The sequence below is a fragment of the Erpetoichthys calabaricus genome, chromosome 11 (genome assembly GCF_900747795.2).
Source record: "Erpetoichthys calabaricus chromosome 11, fErpCal1.3, whole genome shotgun sequence".
Taxonomy (NCBI): Eukaryota; Metazoa; Chordata; class Cladistia; order Polypteriformes; family Polypteridae; genus Erpetoichthys; species Erpetoichthys calabaricus.
In genome coordinates, this window is record NC_041404.2 from 124,024,792 (window position 1) to 124,043,424 (window position 18,633).

General features: G+C 39.7%; 3 protein-coding genes across 4 annotated transcripts in view; 1 reads left to right on the forward strand and 2 right to left on the reverse strand.

Annotated features, from left to right (window-relative positions):
* Positions 1-944: 944 nt before the first annotated feature.
* LOC114660864 (hydroxyacylglutathione hydrolase, mitochondrial) lies at positions 945-11,578 on the reverse strand. 2 transcript variants are annotated; one of them, XM_028813832.2, is made up of 9 exons: positions 11,424-11,578; positions 9,861-10,033; positions 9,674-9,738; positions 9,337-9,454; positions 8,973-9,081; positions 8,219-8,322; positions 7,994-8,095; positions 7,619-7,698; positions 945-1,994 (listed from the first exon to the last, which is right to left on the reverse strand). In XM_028813832.2, the coding sequence occupies exons 1-9, from the start codon at positions 11,491-11,493 to the stop codon at positions 1,895-1,897; spliced, it is 921 nt and encodes a 306-aa protein (XP_028669665.1). In that variant the 5' UTR covers positions 11,494-11,578; the 3' UTR covers positions 945-1,894. The 2 variants fall into 2 exon arrangements, with proteins under 2 accessions (XP_028669665.1, XP_028669666.1); XM_028813833.2 differs by lacking the exon at positions 11,424-11,578 and adding an exon at positions 11,260-11,284.
* A 134-nt stretch (positions 11,579-11,712) lies between these two features.
* On the forward strand, positions 11,713-12,905 carry fahd1 (fumarylacetoacetate hydrolase domain containing 1). Its single transcript, XM_028813836.2, has one exon. The coding sequence runs from the start codon at positions 11,759-11,761 to the stop codon at positions 12,419-12,421; it is 663 nt and encodes a 220-aa protein (XP_028669669.1). The 5' UTR covers positions 11,713-11,758; the 3' UTR covers positions 12,422-12,905.
* A 218-nt stretch (positions 12,906-13,123) lies between these two features.
* The window catches only part of meiob (meiosis specific with OB-fold), a 37,860-nt gene continuing 32,350 nt past the window's right edge, over positions 13,124-18,633 (reverse strand). The window contains exons 13-14 of the mRNA XM_028813837.2: positions 17,725-17,811; positions 13,124-13,365 (exon numbers count right to left, since the gene is read on the reverse strand). Of these exons, the coding sequence (XP_028669670.1) occupies positions 13,237-13,365; positions 17,725-17,811 (216 nt within the window). The 3' untranslated portion in view covers positions 13,124-13,236. The remainder of the gene's footprint in view (positions 13,366-17,724; positions 17,812-18,633) is intronic.

Sequence of the window (18,633 nt, forward strand, 5' to 3'; positions counted from 1 at the left end):
GCAATGTAACACTCCTCACTCAACATATCATGGGACAGACATCTATAGGAAATCCAATGCCTGGTGACCGGTCACAGAAGTTACTTCCTCAACTATAGAGTTCAATTCAGATTGTTAACGGAACATTTTGTACAAGTGCTCCTGTGCCCACTAGAGAGATCAGCTGAAAAGGGCTGAGCATGTTTGGTGAAGTCAACAAAATTATTTTTTAAGCACTATCAAGGCAGAGACACAACAACCTACCACTATTCTTTTATATTTGTGGTGTCAACCTCAGATCCTGGATGACTGCAGTGACTGTAGGTTTTCATTCTAGCCACTTTCTTAATTAGTAGCTAATTGCTACTACTGAGTTAACAGACGTCTTTTGCCTTAACTGGCAGCTGAATAATAAAGAGATGCAAAACAATCCATCAGATGACCTGTGAACGCTGGGGTCTCAAACAGTCCATTTTCATTCCAGCCATTTAGTGGTTCATGAAACACATTATTTACTGTAATGCTATTTCTTGTTAGTGTTTGCATTTTGCCATGCCAGTTATTTCCAGAACTACCTGTAATTTTCTTTTCAAATATTTTTTGTATGAAAGGTACTTAGCCTGGTTATCTGTTGGCTCATTTTGTATCTGTCTCATTATTGCTTGATTGCTGGTTAAGGAGAAAATGAGAACTTTTAAAATGGAAGTCAATGAAAATCAAGGCAACATAGTCTGTTCCATAAGAATTAGTAATTGGTTAATATTGGATAAAGAAGCTGGGAAGAAAACCTGCTGCCCCTGCAGTCCTCCAGGAACCAAGTTTGTCACCCATTTTATATGATTGGCACAGGGAGCGCCACGTTTTGAAACACCTTAACATGCTAATTAGGCCATGAAGATACTTAAACATGCAGCAACTATACATATGAGCCCACAAAAAAGTGGCAGCATGATAAAAGAAAAAGATTGAAGGAGTTGAACTTTTTTAATATGTACAAATATAGATTAAGAGGTGGCATGAGTGAAGTATTTAAAATTCTGACAGCCATTAGAATAGTGGATACATACTATTATTTGAAAATAAATTCTTAAACAAGGACATGCTAATGCACACAAACATTTTAAGGGTAAATTTTGCACAATCCATAAAAGGTTTTCCTTCACAAAAAGAATTATAAGCACATATAATATATTACCAACTAGTGTGGTAGATCATAGTACTTTATGGACCTTCAAAATCTTGACTTGGAAGTCTTTTTGGAGAAATGACATGAATAGAATTAACAAGCTTTGTTAAGCTGAATGACCTCTTCTCATCAATATTTTTCTGGTGTTCTAATAAGATACTTACATGGGTGGACTGCTGGAGCAGAAGATAGAAAAGCTAGGCACACAATTGATCATCTTCACTTTAATAGATTTTTACTTAAATGAGGCACAAGCTCTGTTTAATTTATAGAGGCTGAGTCTAAGCAACAGTGCAAAATTACACAAGTCCGTTGGCATTTCCAAAGGGCCAGCTCTACCTAGTGGTCATAAGGACGGCTCAAGAGCCAGGCCCACTACAGCAAAGGACAGGAAACTACCTAGATACACAAGAAGCATGTTGAAGAGAAAGTGTATGGCTAGTATTTAGCAGCCTCGTACAGAGCACTGCAATGCCAGTGTAATCTTTTGTCCACTCAATATTAATGTCACGCTGGTATTGAACCTAAAACATCACACAGAACATGTGACAGTGTGCCTTGCATTAAAAATCACTCCTCCATTCTTAGTAAAACATTTAAGGAATGAAAATGAACTTATTATCATTTAAAATGCAAATATGTCTCTATATACATTCAAATTATTGAAAATAGTAGTGCTGAAGGTGACAAGTGGTGAAGTGCTACTAGCCAGGTTTTCTGCCCCCATCTTCAGTCTTTGGGGACTCGAAAGCCATCCTTTTCTTTGCGAATGCTTGCCATTGTGCTGATAGGATCAGTCTTCCCAGCATGCTCCTGAACAGACCTCTCCCTAGAGTGGGGAAAGATGATGAGAAACAGGGATATGAACAGCTCTTCTCTTCTGCTGGAGATGTGCTCCAGGTTCCCTTTTTATAGTTTAAAAACGCATCCTGCAAGATTCTGCTTTACCAATGCCAGAATTTACATTAATTTCATGGGCCCACTTTTTCTCTTATAGGGCAGCAGTGAGCTGGAGTCTACTCTCACAGCATCAGGAACAAGAAAAGAACCTGCTCTGTAAGGGATGCCACTCCACTGTGGATCACATTTAGGCACGCACTCAACCGCTCACATTCATTTATCTATTAGTTTTATAAACTTGCTTTGTCCACTACAGAGTTCCAGCGCACAAAGCACCTCTCACACTGGGCCAGTTTCACATTGTAAAATAACCAACTGACACATCTTCAGGATGTGGGAGAAAAATTCATTAACCCTTTGTTAATAATTGTGTCCCTGGGACTATTCCTGACAACAACTGATGCTACATCCTGCTGTTGTACATTGAATCACAAAGAGTCGGGTCAGGTTGGGTACAAAACGGCTAAAATGAATGATGAAAGCAGAAATAAGGCTGGCCTTACTGAACAAATTCCTTAATAGAAAGCAATTAGGACACATGCAATTTTCTCAAGAAGAGACCTAAACCATCCTGGGTCATAAGTATGGGGGGGGGTGGGGGGTGTTTACTTGACACTAGCTGATCTTGATTTAGGTTCACTACAACAGAACTTTACCCTTGGATCATGAAGAACACATTAAAAGCTCGATGACAGAAATCAGTCAGTGATTAGACCAAGATGGAACAAAACGCAGCAGCGCTGAAGGCCTGACTCAATGTAATAACCTTAAAGGATATTTAAAACTGGTGAAGCAAGAAGCAACCAGCTTGACAAATGTGTTTGGGGGGGTTTGAAAGCAAGTAGCTTCTACAGTATTTACCGAAGCTGGATGTGCAAAGGTGGACATGAGCAACATGGTGGTGCAGTCTTAAGTACTGGCACCTCACAGCTCCAGAGAGTGGGGTTAAGATTTCTGGCATGGTCACTGTCCTCCTTGAATATGTATGTTTTCCTGGTGTACTTGTGGGTCCACTAGTTTCCTATGTACACACACAGACACATAATCCATTTCAGGGTCAAAGGTGGCCACATACTATCCTGGAAGCACCGGGCAAAAGGAGGAATCAACCCAGGAGAATGAATCATTGCAGGGTCCGCACACACACATACACAGTGGATTCAGTAAGTATTCAGACCCTTTCACTTTCTACACAATTTGTTATGTTGTAGATATAATTTTAAATGAACAAATTTGTTATTTTTGCCAATAAATCTACATTCAACAACCAAAAACGACAAAGTGAAAATATTTTCTGAAAGGTGTGAAAATGTACTGAAAATTAAAAAACTGAAATCTCTCTTTCATATAAATATTCAGACACTTTACTGTGGCACTCCAAATTGTGGTCAGGTTCTTCCAGATTTTTTAATAATCCTTGAGATGTGTCTAGAAATTGATTGATATTCACTTGTGGCAAACTGAACTGAACTGATTGGACATTGTTTAGAAAGGCTCACACCGGTGTATAGTGAGTCCCACAATTTACACTGCCTGTCAGGAAAAAATTCAATGAACACTCTGTAGACCTCTGTGAGCAAACCATGGTGAGGCACAGATCAAGGCAAGAATATAAAATCATTTCTAAAATGCTGAATGCTGCCAGGAGCACAATGGCTTCTTTGCAATGGAAAAAGTTTAGAACCACCAGGACTCTTGCTAGAGTTGGCTGTCTAGCCAAACTGAGATAACCGAGCAAGAAGGACCTTGATAAAGGAGGTGACCAAGAACCCAATTATCACTCTAACAGAGCTTCAGAAGTCCTCTGCATAGATGTGAGAAACTGTTGGGAGAACAGCAATTTCAACAGCACTCCGTCAATCAGGCATTTATGGTAGAGTGGCTAGAAGGAATCCACTCTTCAGTTATAATGAAAAAAAATTATCTGGTCAGATGAGACAAAACATTCACTTCTTTGGACAGAACTTCAAGCACAGTGACTGGCAAAGATCAGACACTGCTCATCACCTGCCTAATACCATCATTATGGAGAAGCATGGTGGTAACCAAATCATGCTATGAGTGCTTCTCAGCAGTAGGGCCAGGGAGGACATCCTTGAAGAAAACCTGCTCCATACTTCACACAACCTCAGACTGAGGCAACGGTTCACCTTTTTTTTTTTTTTGTTTGTTTTTGTTCTTTATTTCGTCTTATACGATTTCTCGTATTAGAAATTTGTTAGTTTTCGCATACCCCTTGGGGTCAGAGCGCAGGGTCAGCCATTGTACAGCGCCCCTGGAGCAATTACAGGTTAAGGGTCTTGCTCAAGGGCCCAGCAGAGTAGGATCTCTTTTGGCAGTGACGGGGATTCAAACCGGCAACCTTCAAGATACCAGCGCAGATCCTTAGCCTCAGAGCCACCACTCCACCCACAACAATGGCCTAAAACATACAGCCAAGTCATCTCTGGGGTGGCTTTGGAACAAGTCTCAGACTCTCCTTGTGTGGCAAAGTCCAGACTTAAACCCCATAGAATATGAGTAGACAGATCTGAAGATGGCACTTTACAGACTCTTCCCATCCAATCGAATTGAGCCGGAGAGAATCTGCCAGGAAGAAATGGGTAAACTGCTCAAATCCAGGTGTGCAAAGCTTACCCAAGAAGACTTGAAGCTGTAATTTCTGCCAAAAGGGCTTTCAAAAAGTTCTGAATTAAGGTCTGAATACTTATATCAATGAATCTTCACTTTGTCTCTATGGGTTATTGAGTGTAGCTCAAAAGGGCAAAATTTGCAAATGTATCCATTTAAAATTAAATCTCTAACACAATACAGTGTAGAGAAAATGAAGGAGTCTGAATTGAAGGAGAAAAAACAAACACACAACATGGGAAGAAAATCTGCACACTACAGCGACAACAATCCAGGATGCAGGCTCCATAAGGCAGCTGCACTAAATGACCTAGTTTTACATACCATATTATATATTGTTTATGTTTGAAGTTTACTCTGAAATGTAGCCAAGAAGTAAAATGGCCAAAAACGTTAGGCAAAGTTTAACAGACAGCAAACAGTAAATACATTTGTATTCACTCTTCACATTTCGCACAGTGGGTAGTATAATTATTACACAGAACCTGGATTTGGTGTGGGTCGCAGTGGGGGTGCCTTCTCTGTGCATTTGATTCTCCTCATTCACCAAAAATATGAATGTTTGGTTATTTAACTGCTCTAAACTGTCCTGGTATAACCGTGCCTTGCTTCTGCCTACCCCTTAACCCTATTAGCAGGTATTAATCGAAGAATTGTTGGGCACATACACTTAATGATGCCCATGCTATAGTCATTAAGGGTTGTTCAATAGCAGTAGGAACTGGCATATAACTTAACTCACTGCACGGCTTTCAGTGTAAACTATGTATATATGTGTGTGGTAAACAACTTGCTCAAAGTCAGACAAGTTGTGTGCTTCAAGTTTAACACGTACACAGTTCACGACCATTCTTAACTTAGAGGCTGGAGGTGAACCATTAAACTTAGGATTGACAGTCCAGGTGCTTGGTCAGCAATGTTACCTTTGGACTACCATTTACAGTGTCCTGAACACTCAGAACATGTGCAGGGTCTTCTGTACCCCGCCTTTCACCACTGACACTTCTACTTACTTTTCCAGTTTCGGCCAGTGTCAGTCCCATCCAAGATAACACCTTACCATCTAGATGGGGCTCTCTGCTTCTGGGAACCTCTTTAGGACTGTTATAAAAGAACATTTATTCTTGATCTTCATTCATATGGCTGCTAAGCCTATGTGCTGTATGTTAACTAATCTAGAGTTTTTCTCAGGGTTTTTCCACAAGGTTTCAAAAAAGGAGTCAGGATTACATGCACATAAGCTGATTTATGTTTCAAGTATTTAATATAAGGTTCTATATTTTAGGTTCTATATTTTAACACATTTTTGTTTACCATTGCACCACAAAGGGGCCATGTATTGCATTTTGGCCAAATATGCAAATTAGAATTTCACTGTCCACTGCACGGGGCGGCACGGTGGTGCAGTGGGTAGCGCTGCTGCCTTGCATTTAGGAGACCCGGGTTCGCTTCCTGGGTCCTCCCTGCGTGGAGTTTGCATGTTCTCCCAGTGTCTGCGTGGGCTTTCTCTGGGTACTCCGGTTTCCTCCCACAGTTCAAAGACATGCAGGTTAGGTGCATTGGCGATTCTAAATTGTCCCTAGTGTGTGCTTGGTGTGTGTGTGTGCGCCCTGTGGTGGGCTGGCACCCTGCCCAGGGTTCGTTTCCTGCCTTGCGCCCTGTGTTGGCTGGGATTGGCTCCAGCGGACCCCCGTGACCCTGTAGATAGGATATAATGGGTTGGATAATGGATGGATGGATGTCCACTGCACATGCAACAATACTAATACTACTACTACTACTACAGCTTTATCAATCATTTATTATTATCCAGAAACAACATCTCAGCATGGAAAAGAGAATGCCACAGTGTATCAGCCGGTACTAAATACACAAAAACAGTACAACATGCCAGAATGTTACATGACTAAGTAGACTAAGTAAACTTTCTTCTCCCTCTGATGAGAAATCCTTAAAAGAATACTCCATCCAAAAATGTGATTATTTTCTTGTTACCTAACCCACGTGGTATGTAGTGACGGCAGAGTACAATTTGTAGTCTCATGTCTTCATGGAGATTCAAATGACAAAGTTTCTGTTAGAATGGGCCTCCATGGAGACAAACATCGGATGACAGCAAACAATAACATCCATGACAAAATCTCCTGTTTCTTTTGCTGCATAGACACGTCAAGTCCACCAATCATATGCTCACAATGTGCAAAAATGCATTCATTTTTTGGCTAAAACTTAAATATTTTGTGAGCTGCTCGGATTTTCCCAAATGCTTTTGAATTGAAGCCTTGCCTCTTGTCCTCATTCATTGGTCAAAAGTCCTGTGCTCAATTCAAAAGCTTGATCCCATTTGAATATGCTTTGCATTTGTACACTGCCCTTACAGTACGTTTCAAGACTGAATTACAAATCAACAAATGTGAGACTTTTTCAGGGATGTTTTTCACGGTTTTTGCAGCTGTCCAGCATTGGTCACCACAGACATCTGTTATATAAGAAACGTTATCTGTGTTGTGCTCATAAACATGGGATTACAAATTTTCTCAGCCGTCAATACAAACCACATTGAGCAAGAAAACATACTTAAAAAAGGTCATCTTTGGGTGGAGTATTCCTTTAAACTACCCATCACTATACCCATATGATTACTTAACAAAAAGTCCCAGTAGGTACACAAGACCAGTGTTTCCTTTGGGCTGTAATATTGTCAAAACGAGATGGAGGCATAAAAGTTTAGGGTCACACACCATTCAATGGACAAGAAAAGAGAATATGCTATATTGTTGTTGATCACCTTTACAAATTGTTAAGTGGACAACCAACACCACCCCCAAGCACCCAGCTCCTTCTGCCCCAGATGAAATAATGAACTCAAGTAAGTACAAATCAAGCTTCTCTCATATTTCCTGTGTCACACTATGGACTCACCTGACTCTCATGAATGGATTAAATGTAAACTCATCTGCAATTGTGGATGGGATGGTGGGCTCTCCCCGGTCATATGTTGCCTGCAAGAAGAGTTGAATAGTTGCCATCAAAAAGCACCATTTTACTCTCCCAGCAGTGGCAATTAAATCAATAATAAAAGAGACTGTTCTGAACCAGTTGACCAGTCTGTGTCATGTTCTTCATTATCTGTGTCATTAACAACCGGAGTACTGATGGCCCAGCTTGTTCATAACAGACCCCATCAACAACACCCCCTCGAACTCATTAACTGGATATCAGAATGCCTCCCCTTCATACTGTATCTTTATTCAAGACAACACAAAATCATGAGGTCCAAATCTTATAGTACTTTACCTTTGCCCATGCCAGTTTCTTTCTGATGGCTTCATTGTTTGGCTCGACATGCCGTGCAAACTTGAGGTTGTTGATTGTGTACTCATGGCCACAGAAGACTCTCTGAAAAAGGTTCAGTCTTAAAGATTGCACACTTTTGACTAAAACCCAAACCGTAACCCAATGGGTAGAGGCGACTGGGTAGAGTCTATGTTTTTTAAGAGTGAGACTGTCATTCATGCTTACTGTCTCTGGAGGAAGGCGTCCCAAAACATCGAGCAGGGCTTTGCACATCTCATCTGCAGTGCCTTCAAAGAACTTCCCGCAGCCAGCAACAAACAAGGTGTCACCTAAAAGGGAAACATTCATACAAAGAGCTTGGCATCAAGAGCAGAAAGGGACACCACATCTTTCCCTGTTATGGTCTGCACAGGATAACAGACCACCATTACCTTTAAATGTATATCAAGATTAATTTACATCATATGCAGTGATGTCTGCACCAAAGAGGTTAACGAAGATTTGCACCTTTCAAGTGCTACAGGGGGGTTAGGGCTTGGCACCGATTTCAAATGTAACAGCAAAGCTGAACCATGATTCTCTGATTGATGGGTTGCACCCACTATATAGGGAAAGACAGTACTCTAGATGGCCAGTTGATGTCATCTCAATATGGCCAAGACGCCCTCTTTCCAGCCTGCCACTCCCTCGTTTTCATTCATCTGTCAGCTTTTCTTGAGCTCAATAAAAATGTCATATCAAACCACATATTTCTGCCCATGGGTACACTAAAGTCTCATGAGTGAAGACACACATCACACACAGACAAGCAGGATTCCTGCACATGTGAACTAGTCACCCATCAACACCTGTTTCAGTATTTAGCATGAATTCTGAATAACCAATTCATGGAGTACTCAAACAAAGGCAGGCAGCACCATGCTCAAAACTCTGGAGTTTGCATTGTGCCCTGGCAGGATCTAAAGCTTTATTCTCTTACCAGTAAACACAGCTGGTGGGTCTGGACTTTTCTCCTTGGAAACAAAGTAGCAGATGTGTCCTGATGTGTGGCATGGTGTGAAAAGGCACTTGACATTCAGTGAGCCAACCTGATTAAAAAAAAAAAAAGGTGAAGGGTCAGATGGTTTTTAAAATAGAGGCAGAGAGCAACGAAGACATGGCTTAGATAGGGTGAACTGGTAATAAATGCCATCCTGAGAGACAGCCCGCAGATTTAAAGTCAGTTAGGTGACCAGGCTTAGGGAAACACCAAGATGGCCTACTGGATTCAGGTGGTCTGAAAATGGGTCTGTGGGGAAGTTGGGGTCTAATCACCACCAGCTTTATTAATTTTTCTTTCATACCTTGAACGTGTCATAATGCGTCACTTTCTGAGTAAGTGCATCCACACGCGGATCTCCTCCATAAACCTTCAGCCCTGGCACCATTTTAACAAGCTTTGCATTTCCTCCTGCATGGTCCCTGTTGAGAAAACAATATAATTTCTCTGTGGATATGCATATCTACAACAGAATACGGAATTGGCGGTACAGGCTGAACTAGTCGCTTGTGTTAAATTAGCACAGTGCACTATAACAGCATGCCAAAGACACACATACAACCTTTATTTGGTAAAGCTGAAGCAGATGCAAAGTGGCTGACTATATGGGTTCATCAAACAAGTCCTAGGCATCGGCTTACCAGTGGTGGTGTGTGGTCAGGACGGTGGTCAGCTTTACCCCATGCTTCTTGACAGCATCTACAACCTGGATAAGAAAGTAAAAGTACACAGGTTTGTGAAATAAATTTGTGTGTAATAACCAAAACTCACAATTCCTTCCATCCCTTAGAGAATATTTCAGTGTGCACATGAACATGAGACTCAAACCTTGTGCGGTTCCACGGGGTCAACAATGGCAGCCTCACGGGTCTCATCATCAATAAGGAGGTACATGTAGTTGTCCGTCAGCGCAGGCAGCAACTCGATCCTCATGTCAGACTGAGCAACTAGGAGTGTCCTTTGGGAGGAGTGAACAGAAGACGTGCCCACCCGCACAGGGCCTGCAAATAAGAGATCACATCTAATGGCTAGCCTTACCCAACACCTACTGCAACTTGGATGGGTGTAATCAGCTTTCAGAATGCTACAGACATCCTCATGTGTATTTCTGTACAGAAAGTTAAATCTGAGAACACAAGCACAAAATGACATCTTCAGAAGATATGAAAGATAAGCACTGCTCTACTCCAGACACTTGGTCAGCAAGGCCTCATGCCACTTTATCCTGGGGTGCAATCCACTGAATACCCTAGCAGACATGAAAGGAAATACCACATGGCTACAGAAGTGGGTCAACAAGTTTAAGACTAATTTCAGCTGAACTCAATCAGATCCATGCTCTACATATACACAGAGCTCTTGATCTCTTTTATACAAACATAGTATGTGAACACATGACTGCTACTCATCTTGTGTGTGGTCAGTCATCTTTCACATGTAAGTAAAGGACCCTAATCTTCAACATACCTATTGCACAAGCACCAACTAATATTTGCAAAAATAATCAAATTCCTTTTCACATACTTACACACACTCCATAAAGAGTATAATCCTCTATCAGCACATGAATTGAATATCGGCTCCTTTCACATATGTTCACAAACACATAAACATGGCCATTTCAGACACTTCTCTGCACACATTCCAGTCTCACTTTGACTAACATGTTAAGTGTAAACACTCAAATATGACTAATCTCATCTTCTCCTCGGACTGGATCAAAGTCTCTCACTTTCATACTACCCACAAAACCAACTTCTCTTTTTTAAAGCACAGAAGTACACGCACATATACAATTAATCGCGACTTCTTCTGAACACATAGGTCCCCTGGTCTTGTGCAAGCTTCAACAAACTCGTGACTCATCCCATCTTTTAAATTAGCACCATCAACACCCCAGCACACACTGTGCACACAGCTGATTCGTTTTCTACACGTGCAGATGACCATTTCTTCTCTTGTTCACAGATGCATACTCTCCTCCATAAGCACGCAGAATTCTCGTCTTGTACCTGTACATGCAGAACTGACAACATATTCAGTTATCTCACTTTCTGCAAAGCAGATATTAGCATATCGCTGTACAGAGAGGCGACTCTTCTATTGCGCGTGCACACACACCCACGACCACCTACTGTTAAAATTAATTTTCGCAGTTCTTTTTCTGTCTCTCTCTCTCACTCACTCACTCAAACTCACACACACACAGACGCGCGTGCGACTTCACCCTTCAATTTGACGATAGGAATGTCCCACTTTCTGTTAAAGTGTAGATAGGCAGCCACCTCGACTCAAGGAGACATTATGACTGCTGACCGTCTGCCTCTGTCACGTTCAACGTTTCCTCGCAGTAACCCTCCTAAATCCCATGCCAAATGCTGCCCCACATACCCAATCTGTACGCGGCAGCTCCCAACACGGCGAGGGCGCAGACACCCGTGAGCCGTGCCAAACCCCTCATCGCACACAGGAACTGAACTCTGTTTGGACCCAAGTGCAGCTTCAGTTCCCTCCCTCTTGCTTTGACCTCATCTATCAGCCAATCACATCGGGAGGTGTGTTATGATAAACAAGGTCGCGTGTAGAGGCGGCACGCTGTGCTCAGACGTGTCGGTCCTTCTTGGTAATGTACTTCAGTCAGACGCACGTAGATGGTTTGGTTTAAGAGGTCAGCCAATCAGAGCATGCGCCGGTGAATCGGACTCTGCCCTCTGTCTGAATTCACGATGGCTTCTGCTGGAAACTTGCAACGATTTTGGGAGTGGGGTAAGAAAATTATCTGCGTGGGTAGGAACTACACCGCACATGCAGCGGAGCTTCGTAACGCGGTGCCAAGTGAACCGTTGCTGTTCCTTAAACCACCCAGCGCTTACGTCAGAGAAGGGAGCCCAATCCAAGTGCCCTACTACTGTCACAACTTGCACCACGAGGTCGAGCTGGGTGTAGTGATTGGGAAAAGAGGAACAGCCATTCCGCAGGAAGTCGCTATGCAGCACGTTGCCGGCTATGCCCTCTGCCTGGACATGACGGCTCGAGACGCTCAAGACGAATGTAAATCTAAAGGTCTACCGTGGACTCTGGCAAAGGCCTTTGACACTTCTTGTCCGGTAAGCGATTTCATACCCAAAGAACAACTTTGTGACCCAGGAAATGTCAGGATCTGGCTGAAGGTAAACGATCAACTGAGACAGGAAGGCAGCACATCACAAATGATTTTTTCCATCCCATACCTTATCAGCTATATCAGCGAGTTCATCACGCTGGAGGAGGGAGACCTGATCTTGACTGGGACACCAAAGGGAGTTTCAAGTGTTCAAGAAAATGACGAATTGGAGGCAGGGATTGAGGACATCTTGAAGATGAAGTTCAGGGTGGTTAGAACAGACTGATCTCTAGCTAAATTAGCACCACTGAAATCAAAGTGACCCAGAACTAAATAATAGCATGTGTTTTGTGGAAAGAAGCTTCATGACTTTTTCAAGAGTATCAGGGAAAAGTACATTTTTAATGCCATTCAGCCGACATACATTGTTGACTTTGTGGCAATTTCTTTCATAAGCTAATTCTAATGCAGAGTACTGTAACTGCCTGGATGCTTATTGATGATTCATTAATTGTTCAAATATGTATTACTGTTTTTAACACGTTTCTCAGGGTTTGCATCTCTGCATCGTAATTTAGTCAGTTTGTTGTACAGAACATCAACGTTTATCATATCACATTGTATTACCTTAATTCACTTTTAACATACAAAAAATATATATAAGCTGTAACATCAAATCAAAATGTTTTATTTTGTTGTATTAAAATATCTGCACAACCCAACACCAGTTATATTTTCATCCCCCCACAAATTGCACATATTCAGTGTACAATTGCAAAGAATCAAAAGGTTTTTTAATTCAATAATAAAATTTACAATACAATTAAACAAACAGTCTCATTCATTTTATCATGTACTTGTTTACTTTTAACAAGAAGTATATATTCTAAATGACCACATTAAACCATTGCAAAGTATTTTAAATTTAAACAACAAGATAAAAGGAAAACCTCTTAATCAAATAACATGAACACATGACTAACAGAAAAAAGTTGTACCATACTTAAGAACAGTAAAAGCAAACAATGTTTGAGACAAATGTCCTTTTGCAAATCTTTGGAGGATGTTAATGTAGAGATGTGTTATTTGGAAATACATGTATCAGTGCCTTTCAGTCAGCTTGTCACTGTCCAGGGAAGTAAAACTTTGGCAAACTTCTTCAGGATCAGCTAAAGTACTTGACAGTATGTTGACTCTTAGGCCACTTCTTGCTTGGGATGCTGGAAATATCTTAAGAGTATTTGAATGGTAGGTTAATTCAAATGTACAATGCTGTAATATATTTTTATTTAAGCATTTCTTTACAAGACAGTCAACATAGGCATATTGCACAATGAGAAATATTCAGTTTCATCAGTTTCATGAAAGCTAATTGATTTAACTATATTTGAAAATGTCATAATAGGGAAACAAGAAACAAATGCAATGCTTTTGGTTTGTTGTATTTCCTTTGTTACTTGTAATATTTAGAAAAGACCATTACACAAATCAGCTATGTTACAACTGTCAAGCTAATGAAAATATGAAAGTGTTAAATATTTAAAATGATTGAAATTATTAAAGTTGAAATAGAAATGCATGCACTAAATATAGTATATTGTTCAGGGTTTATATGATATTTCAAGTATATTAAATTATTTACAGAAGTATTCACTTAATTTGCAAAATTGCCAAAACATTATCAATAGATAAATTGAAATCTTGACTTTTTTAAGTATGACATTACATTAAATCATTTATTTTATTTTGTATATTTACAAGAATACAAGATATTTTTACATTATTGTCTTACACCAGGGGTGGGCAAATTCACTCCTGGAGGGCCGCAGTGTTAATTAGTGAAAAACTAGTATTGCAAAGTTGATTTGAGCATACATTTACTTATTTATTAAAAGTGACCAATACTATGCCATTAATATTAGGTCTTATGTGTAATTTTGGTACAAAAACATTATTCAGTGTACTGTGTGTTAACTATGCTTTCAGTCAAGTAGCTCAGTAGACAACTTTGTTGCCTTACAGCAACTGGACTCTTGATTCAATTCTCAGTATGCTGAATTCTTTAAAGAAAATGTGTTTGTCCTTTTTGTATTTATGTGGGCTTCCTGTTGAAACTCTGTGCTCCTTCCACACTCTAGTTAACTGGCAACTCTAAATTGGTAAGTTTGAGCAAATATGGGTGCATAATATGAATGAGTGTGCCAAACCATAGACTGGCATCCAAACTAGAGTTGACTCCTGCATTTTGTGATCGGCTAGTACCTGGTAGGTTCAGAATATAAAGTAAAGGCATAGATGAATGTTTTATGAGCATACCTGGATATACAACACATCTAGAAACTAAACCACGCCTATGATCTTAATACTCTGCAAACTGTAGTTTTTGGGTTTGGGTGTAATCTCGTTACCTGAAATAATGTGTGCCATGTTTATGTACCTCTTTCTTTGGGCAAAGCACAGACATCAATCGATACATATCGGTAATTTTGCTAGGATGTTTAGTAGCTTCTTTAAATCAAACCAGAAATAACTGGTTAACTAGTGCGCAAAGGGAGAAAGGAGGGCACAGGACATATATTGAGAACATTTTGGCTGTAGATGAGAAATAACTTCTACTGATACAGGGGATCTTAAACTGACATGGCAGTGTGTTATGTAGGATATAGTCAATGGTATAAGTGCAGGAGTAGAAGACTATAATATTGGATGCATGGCCCTCTTTCTGAAGTGAAAAATGAAAGCCTTAAAGGATTTGTCATAATACCTCTTTTCTTATAAAGGGAAGCGCATTAGAGGACTGACAGGAGGCAACTTATAACATTACAGTCCATCTGGTGGCTGTGCGCATCTCTGACAATCTGCAACAGGGCCATATTACACTGCATAAGGAATGCAGTCCAGACCAATTTCACTTATGAATAATGATGTTAAGATACTCTCAAAAATCACAGCTAGAAGGATGGAGAAAGTGCTGCCTTCGGTAATATCACAAGATCAAACTGGATTTATCAAGGGTCGACACTTATCCTCCAATCTTCGACACCTGTTTAATGTAATATACTCACCAACAAAGTCAAACACCCCAGAAATATTATTATCATTGGATGCAGATAAAGCATTTGACATTATTGAATGGAAATACCTTTTCACTACATTAGAGATATTTGGGTTTGGCCCGAACATTTGTGCATGGATCAAACTACTGTATACCAATCCAGAAGCTTCAGTTTGTATTAACAACATTTGTTCAGACTACTTTAAACTAGAACGTGGTACCAGACAAGGATGCCCCTTGTCACCACTGCTATTTGCAATTGCCATTGAACCACTGGCGGTTCACTGTCGAAATGCTGATCAGATAAATGGGATTATCAGAGAAGGACTGGAACAGAAAATTTCTCTATATGCAGATGATATGGTACTGTACATATCAGACCCACAAAATTCTGTGCCTGCAGTCTTAACAGCACTTACAGAATTTCAAAAGACCTCTGGTCTCTGAATTAATCTGAATAAAAGTGTACTCTTTCCAGTGAATTCTCAAGCATTTAATATTAGATTAGACACCCTACCTTTTATCATTGCAGATCAGTTTAAATACCTAGGGGTAAATATCACAAGTAAACACAAAGCGCTTTAATCAACAAAATTTCACCGTCTGTATGGAAAAAATTAATAAAGACTTGCATAGATGGTCGACCCTTCATCTCACTCTAGCTGTAAGAATTAACGTTGTTAAGATGAATATTCTTTTGTAAGCTTCTTTTTTTATTTCAAAGCATTCCAATATACATCAATAAATCATCTTTTAAGCAATTAGATTCAACAATAACCTAATTTATTTAGAACTCAAAACATCCACGTATCCAAAGAGCGACCCTACAAAGACCTGAGGCAGAAGGTGGCATGGCTCTACCTAACTTTCAGTTTTATTACTGGGCAGCAAACATACAAGATATAAAAACCTGGACACAAATAGATGAACATACACAGGCCTGGTCCGCAATTGAAGTAAAATCCTGCAGTACTTCTTTATATTCTCTGCTTTGTGCCCCAATAAATGTAAGGTATCGGCAATATACTAATAACCCAATTGTGCTTCACTCACTCAGAATATGGAACCAATGTAGAAAGCATTTTAAGATGGAGAAGCTTTTATGTGTGGCACCTCTACAAGAGACCCACCTCTTTCAACCCTCACAAACATATGCAGTTTTTAATATGTGGAAAAAATTTGGAATCAAAACGCTCAAAGATCTTTATATAGACAACATCTTTGCATCCGACGAACAATTACATTCTAAATTTAGCTTTCCAGCTACAAATTTCTTTCACTATCTTCAAATTAGGAACTTTGTTAAACAGAACCTGCCCGATTTTCCTCATCTTGCACCCTCGTCTATGCCGGAACAAATATTGCTCAATTTCAAGGACTTAGACACCATCTCTGCAATATATAAAATTATTTTACAGTCCCTCCATTTCAAAGATCCAAGAGGACAATGGGAAAAAGATCTCTTAACCAATATATCTGAAAGGGAGTGGAAAGTAGCAATGCAGAGACTTCACTCGAGCTCCATATGCGCAAAGCATACAATTATTCAACTCAAAGTTATATATCGAGCACATCTGTCTCGCCTAAAACTGTTCAAAATGTTTCCAGGGCAAGATCCAACCTGCGAGCGCTGCAATCAAGTCCCAGCCTCACTGGGTCACATGTTTTGGGCCTGCGCCAAATTAACATCATTTTGGACCAAAATTTTTAAGTGCCTTTCAGACAGCCTTGGTGTCACAATCCCTCCTAACCCATTAACAGCTGTGTTTGGTGTTTTTCCAGACGGGTTTAAAGTGGAAAAGGACAAACAAACTGTGATTGCATTCACTACACTTTTGGCACGCAGACTTATTTTGCTAAACTGGAAGAATCCTAACTCTCCTCTTTTAAGTCAGTGGGTAACCAATGTTTTATACTATTTGAAATTGGAAAAAATCAAATATTCAGTTAGAGGATCTGTATAGAATTTTTTTAAAACATGGCAGGATATAATCAATAAAATTTTAGAATAAGCACTTAAAGCACCGAGGAAGCAATTATCTCCGCATTTCTTTTTCTTCTCCATTCATCTCTACTGGCCTATTAAACTCATCAATTTAGATATGTTTACAAGCCTTAGGTTTTACCCCGTTGGCCATGCTGTCTCTCTCAGGGGTGGGGGTCGACTTGTATTTCAATCCTATTTTTTGTAAAAATTGTTCGATTTGTATGAATGATTACAATAAAATTAATAAAATTAAAAAAAAAAAAGGAATGCAGTCCAGAAGCTACCTATCCCTTTAAGGGCTACTGAAGGCTTAGGAGGCAAGGAAAATCGAGCCACTACCAAAGGCAATACCAAGGTTTGAAAGGAGGCAGACACAAGAAGACATATAATGGCTTATTGTGCTTAGAGTAAGGAGAGGAGCTGTGATAATAGCCATAGTAAGGAGGAAACGGCCAGTATCATGTGAAACAATTTGAGGTAAGAGGTGGTATTTTAGAGGGGAGCCGGTTATGTGAACTACTATAATTATACAAGAAAATCTGGTTACCTTCACAAAAATTTTACAGCGTTCCAAAAGGAATTGCCACTTCAAAGATGTTTTTTGGTCTTCGGTTAGGTTCAAAAAGTTATCAACCTGTAAGTATGAAAAAAGTTATTTATTTTTAGAATGAACAACTGTACAAAAGATACATAATAATGGAAAAAAACTTAATAGATTAGTAATGTGGACTCCCTGTTTGAATAAATTTGCATAACGAGTTTCTGTTTGGGTGCAACTCTAAATTAACAAATGAGAGGATTTACATATGATTTTGTTTATCAACATGTTTCAGTTTTACAAATAGAGTCAAAGCTGGGTCATGCTTTCTTAATTTATGCCATCGTGGAAAGCAGTATCTAGGAAGACTTCATCTGCTAGCAGTTTTAAGTTTCTCTGCCATCTTAATAGTGTGCACATTAATATCAACTCAGAGAATGTATAGCAGCATTGTTAATCACTGCCCCTTCTAGCTCCCCTTTGTCTTTAATTATGGCCTCCATTAATCTTCCTGTGATACTAATCTAGAGTTTCTACAGTTCATCTGATCACATTTTTAATAATATGGAGCAATGATTACTAGCATCCAATCTGTAGGAATTTCTAGAGTAGGTTATTATTTCTCAAAATACTTATATTAAGGATTTAAATATATAATCAAAAGCTTACTTGAACACTCTTGGGTCCTCAACATTTACTTGATTTTACCCATTGTAATTTTAGCACATCTATCCTGTAATCTCCAAACCACTTAGTGTTTCATTCAACATATTCACCTATTGTTATTTATAGATACTGTTTTTAGATCTTGGGACATGTGCAAGGTTCCAGTCTTTAGGAGTTTCCTCAGTGTGCTGTGAAAAAGTACACATCAAGACTTTATGTATGTACTCATTAACCTCCTAACGCACTCTAAAG